At 45.4% G+C, this 6,000-nt stretch overlaps 1 protein-coding gene across 1 annotated transcript in view; it reads left to right on the top strand.

The window, feature by feature from the left end:
* Positions 1-835: 835 nt before the first annotated feature.
* Positions 836-6,000, top strand: part of itga5 (integrin, alpha 5 (fibronectin receptor, alpha polypeptide)) — a gene marked incomplete at its 5' end in the record, with an annotated part of 42,169 nt that continues 37,004 nt past the window's right edge. The window contains one exon of the mRNA XM_083975521.1: positions 836-1,047. Coding sequence (XP_083831647.1) covers positions 836-1,047 — 212 coding nt within the window. The remainder of the gene's footprint in view (positions 1,048-6,000) is intronic.

Here is a 6,000-nt window from a genome sequence, read left to right as displayed (position 1 = left end):
ATTTATAATCAATAAAAGCCATGAGAGAAGACTTCACTTTATTCAACATATGACCTTTAACTCTCACAAATAGTCTGAATTCCTGACTTATCAATGAAAACCTGAAGTTATCAAACATCCACAGGGTTTTTTATCATGTCATGGACACAGGAGGCATCTACGAAGACATTGGTTGTTGGACATGAAGAGTTTCATTGACCTTCCCATCCCCCCCCCCCCCCCCCCCCCCCCCCCCCCCCAGCCCCAAAAGGTGAAAGATAACCGGGAGATAAAAGGAGAATTTTGGAGCCATTGTTCTTTCGGTTAATAATCTTGGTGTTCCTGATAAGTTAAATAAAAAGTGCAAATGTGACTCATTGGTAAACACAGAGAGAGAGAGAGAAAGAGAAAGAGAAAGAGATAGGTTAGTGGAGGAGAAGAGCCCTCTGCAGAGTGAAGGGAATCACAGGCTCCTCCTCCTCCCAAACTTTGTCACGGGTGTGGGAACTCCCTGCTCCATGTATCATGATTAGGTGAGCAGAGAAGGCGTGGGCCCAGAGAGAGAGAGAGAGAGAGAAGGAGAGAGAGAGACGCACAGAGAGGAGCGAGGACGCGGAGGAGCTGACGGAGCATTAATGAGACACTGGCCGGTTAGAGTTACAGGGATGCAGTTTTAGCCACAACCCGCCTCTGGTGTTCAGGCTTCATCTGCGGCTCACTTGAAAAAGAAAAAGAAAAAGCGCGGACAAACTGGGACTGTGACTTTTTTTGTATTTTTGTTTTTTCGCCATTGAAAAGAAACTTTTTTTTTTCATTAGTGGATTAATTTATTCTCCAAAACAACAACAACAAAAAAATGGGACTGGAGCGGTTTTGCGTAAAGACGCCGGGGATGGTGGCTCCTCTCGCCCGCTCGCTCCTTTGTACCATCGGGCTGTTGCTCGCCTCTTCTTCTCAGCCTGTCTGCGACGCGTTCAACTTGGACGTGGAGAACCCAACTGTTTACAGCGGACCTAAAGGGAGCTACTTCGGATACGCTGTTGACTTTTATTTGGCTGATTCCTCCAGGTGAGTTGATTCAACGCTGAACTAAAGTAACCTCGCAGATGTTTCATTTCATAGCAGCAGAATGAGACCAAACAAAAAAACTCTAACCAGAGTCTTTAGACACTTTTAGTGTTTTATTTTCCTCTGGACACAAATCTGTTGCTGCAAACTTTCCATTAGCTTTATATCAGATTTCAAACTTCAGAACATTTACTACTCCCCTGTTAAAGACGCAGAGAGAGTTTCCAATAGGAAAAGAACACAATACATTAGTGGGATGGTCTTTTGGTTTGTGCCTCCTGGACTCATTTCTTCTTTTACGCACAGCGCTCGCACCCTCAGTGTGCACCCAGCTCACTGTAATTGAATATATTCAGGAAATTGCATTTGTGTTCTGAATGAGTCCTTTACATTATAGCCCGGCGGATAATGGCAGCAAGCAGCCTATATAACAAGAAGAGTAAGAGAGTGGCTGCTGGCTGCGTTTCATCACGAAGCCAGAGGAAGAACAGAACCTCTTGGAATCTACCCACAAAATCCTAATCTCATTTCCTTCACAAAATGACATTTAATTCTGACCCTTTAATCTGACCTCGCTTTAAAACGCCAGAGAGAGAAGAGACGAGAGAGAAGAGAAAGCCTGTTAAGTGCAGCGGTATTGGGCTGAAGTGATTGTGATGCTTCCTGGCTCTGTGGGGACGTGATCCCTGTGACACCCAGCAGGCTGCCTCTGTCTCAGCACTTCTCCCTCTGAGATTTCTCTGGTGGTGTCAGTCTGAAACACATGCCTGTGGTCTGGTCTAATACTCCAGTTGTCTGAGGAGACAATTATAATCCCTGTTGGAGCATCCTGCATGGTCTTCTTTGTGGACAGACAGGGGATACACAGAGATGAGACGATGCATGGATTCAATTTGGGAAAAGATGGTACATTCTTTACACTGCAAAAACTCAAAATCTTACCAAGAATATTTGTCTTATTTCTAGCCAAAATGTCATTTCTAGTCAAAACAAATCTCATTATACTTAAAATAAGACTCATCACATTAAAAAAGGAGCTTGTTTTTAGACACTTTTTTACTTCTTTTAAGCATATTTTCACTTGAAATAAGTAGAAAAATCTGATAGTGGATCAAGTTTTTCTTTCTTATTACAAGCACTGGCAGATTTTTCTACTTATTTCAAGTGAAAATCTGTTTGAAACAAATGGAAATCCTATCTAAAAACAAGTTCATTTTTAGGTGATGATTCTTATTTTAAGTGAAAAGAGTTTAGTTTTGACTAGAAATGAGACATTTTGACAAGAAATAAGACAAGAGAGAGAATATTCTTGAAAAGATTTTGAGTTTTTGCAGTGTATGTTTCTGTGTGTGTGAGGCGTATAGACCCTCTACTCTGTAATAGTTATAATCATTAACAAAAAGGGTCACGCAGCCGCAGTCAGACAAGGTTTCAGTCAGACTTCCTGGCTCACTCTGTGTCTGCCGAGCACCAGAGGTGTCTTGGCCCAGCGCCGTCCGAGCAGCGAGCATGCTGGGATTTGAGGAGAGGGCTTTGTGCCGAGTGGGTCGCCAGCAGCAGCAGCAGCAGCAGCGGCTCCAGTTCCCCCTGTTCCTCTTCCTCTCTTCTTCCCTGGACGTCAGACACTCAGACAGGGGGAGACCTCCTCACTCCACCCCACCCCCGTCTTCCCTGGCTGGCCCCCGCTTGTCTCTTTAAAAGCCTGCTGCTATTGGTCCTCATGAGGAGAAGAAGGGGAGCCGGAGAGCTTTATGATTTAGTATGTGAGGCTTGTATGCATAGAGCCCACTGATGTCATCCTGCAAGGCTTTTTAATTCATCTACCTCCTCATCCCCCACTCACCCACTCTCCATATCAACCCCCTCCATCCCATTAAGTACGAGACAGTAGACGTCATCTTTCTGATGACTTAATCTCAACTTTTTTCTACACTTGTGCAGCATGCAGGAGATGAGACAATGAGCAGGAATAATGTTGGAGTGCAGCTTCCTGCGGCCCGCCGCTCTGTAATTTAGCCGTGGATGATATGTATTATTCAGAAGTCAAATGTCAAACTAAACCTAAGCACGAGCGAGCAGATCTGAGACCATGAATCATCAACTTTATCTGCAGAACCACATGTTCCTTCCACTTTTCATCCACAGTTTTTCTTAGAAGTCGACACATCAGAGATTCTGTTATCTGTTGCTGCTTTTTTTTTTTCTTCTGTTGCCATTGCCCACGCTGCCTGCAGAGACATGAGGGAGGGGGAGGGATGGGGTAGCAGGAGTCCTGGAGGGGTGAGGTCATGTGAGGGATGCACCGGGAGTTTATTCCTGTCAGTGTGAGCGCTGCATGGCTCCGACCTCATGAGTTATAGAAATTATTGCTGTTTGTATAAAAAGTTGTCTCCATCACCGGGGCAGACTGCTGCGCCGTGTTACGAGGAGGAGGGGGGGAGATACGTCTTCCTGTCAGACCTCTCTAAAACACAAAGGCTCACTTTCTCCTGCTAGGACTCTCTCTGACAACAAATTTTATATACGAGGGTCTGTCTGTCATGCCCTTCGGCCTGCTGTAATAAAATTAAACTTTGGTACGCTGGCAGGCGGCCCACCGTGGAAGAAGAACGCCTGAGGACAGTGTCTGTGTGAGCTGAACTGTGTGACGAGCGGCTCATGTCAGATGCACACAGGAAGGACAGGAAGGGCAAGAGGGCATGTGTGCTCCCCTCACATGTGTGTATGTATGTTATGTTCATGTTGAGAGAAGATTAACTCACCAAGGTCTGAACTCTCTGTACGTCACTCATCTCATCTCACCTCCACCCCCCCTTTCCCAGGACTCCCAGCTCTCCTCAAACAGCTTCTAATCAAACAACAGTAACTGACTCCGCTTTGACTTTCTCCGGTGCCAGGCAGGGATAAGGGGAGTGGATCATACAGAGATACAACAGGTCAAAGGTCAGACAGGAGGGAGAGTGCTGTAAATAATAACAGACCAGGCCTGGAGTGTATGAAAGGATGAAGCAGCTTCTGGAGGCAGTGATGGTGATGAAAGAGGTTGGAAACAAGCTCCTCTTCCTGTTGGACTTTTGAGGAAAGGGATAGTTCAACATTTTGGCAAATTGGCCCATTGTTATAATCCCTATAGTTTTAGGAGTAAGTTTATTACCTTAAATTGTCGGCGCAAGCTGTTTTTAGATCGGTGGGGCAGAGACGCAAGCTGCCTTTCCATAAAAACTCATCAAATGCACAATCCAACAACGGCAAAAAGCTCTCGTGAAGAAGTTATGACCTGCACATTGGCCACGCTATGAAATAATAACATATATATGAAGCAAATACTTAGAACTACTTGCGCTTTTTTCAAATCACTCCGCCCAGCAGCAGCTGTGTCTGGACTCTGGAATGTAGTTCCGGCTGCATTTGCCTCTAAAACAACTCTGTCTCGTAATGTTACATGATTATCTCATAGCATGGTGAATGTGCAGGTCACAACTTGTCCACCAGAGCGTTTTGGGAGTTGTTGGATTTTGTATTTGATGAGTTTGATGAGGGAAGGGTGAAAGTACTGCGCGATTTTGTTGCGTTAGCTGAGCAGCTCACGTCTCTGCCCCAGCCGATCTCAAAACAACATGCACCGATAGGTAATGAACCTACTGCTATGACTATAGGGATTATGGTGATAGAGAACTATCCCTTTAAACTCCCTGCAGGTTTCTTTATAAATGCATCAATTGAGATTCTGCATCCATAAAGAAAAGAAAGAAAAGTTGCGTCACCGTGAAATAATAACAGAGGTTCAGTCATATGTTCCAGTCTGTGCGATGTGATGTGCATTAGCTCACGGATGGTTTTGGCCGTGACGAGCTCCTGCCGAGGTCAGCCGGTCCATGTAGGTCACTCTCCTCTCAAACAGGGTTAGAGTTGAACTAATATTGACATTGGACCATTGGGTGGGGGGGTTGGAGGAGGGGTCTCCCTTTGGCCACTAAAGCTGTGCAGTGTTTTGTGTTTTCTCTCTCCCTCTCCACATTATGATCACTCTCCTTTCTGTTATTGTTTTCCGTGGTGTCGTCGTCTCTTCGAGGGACCTGTTTCTAAATCAAACCGCTAAGTGTTTGAGCTGCGAGCGGCGCAGCTTGTATATTTAGGCTGCCAAGCTTTTTTTTTCTTCATCCAGGTTCTTGTAGTTGTTGCGCAGCAGCAGACAATGGGGCTCTTTGTCTCACGGCAGAAATTGTTGACTGTTTTCCATTGGAGGAGCTTTTTCTCTCTATGACTCAAGACTTTCTTGATTCATTGCTGGCCGTTGAGAAAAGCTTCTTTTAATTTTTCTGTTGTCAAACTCTCTCTCTCTCTTCCACGATAATCCGACCAGTAGGTTGGGAAACATTAGCTGTCTGGTGCTGGAAAGGTCGGTCGGGATAAAGTTAGCATGGCTTCACTGCAGTCTGTCTCAATCATAAAGTGCCTGTCTAGCTTTTACTGGTCTACTGGTGGAAATGGGGGTTGGGGGGGTTGAATAATGAGCCAGTGTGTGCGCTCCACTGGAAAAAGATGTCAGTATGGACGGTGACGATGTGTTTAAAGGGCCTGTGTGGACCCTGCCGTCACGTCTGCACTATGGAGTTGGGAATGCCCCCAGGACGTCACGTCTAACTCTGGAGCGAGGAGTTGGCCACTGGTCAGGGTCGTCCTGACTCATACTTTGCTAGATTTTAATCTCTTGACTGCCAGCAGGTCTGGTTTGCTTTAACCTCCAGGTCACGAAATGACTCACATCTCTAGTAACTTGATAAAAGCTATCCTTTATATGGCAATAAGCAAATGACGCCATCATGGTCGTCGTCGTCGTCCGCTGGTGCAGGGAAAGTCAAATTAGCATCACTGCTCATATATTTGAGATGGAAATAAGACGAAACCTCTGGTCGTTACCGTCTATGAATGAATGAATGTGTGTGTTTGTAT

The sequence above is a fragment of the Trachurus trachurus genome, assembly GCF_905171665.1.
Source record: "Trachurus trachurus genome assembly, chromosome: 7".
Classification (NCBI taxonomy): domain Eukaryota; kingdom Metazoa; phylum Chordata; class Actinopteri; order Carangiformes; family Carangidae; genus Trachurus; species Trachurus trachurus.
Note: the sequence above shows the minus strand (reverse complement) of the source record. Positions and strands in the feature narration are given on the sequence as shown.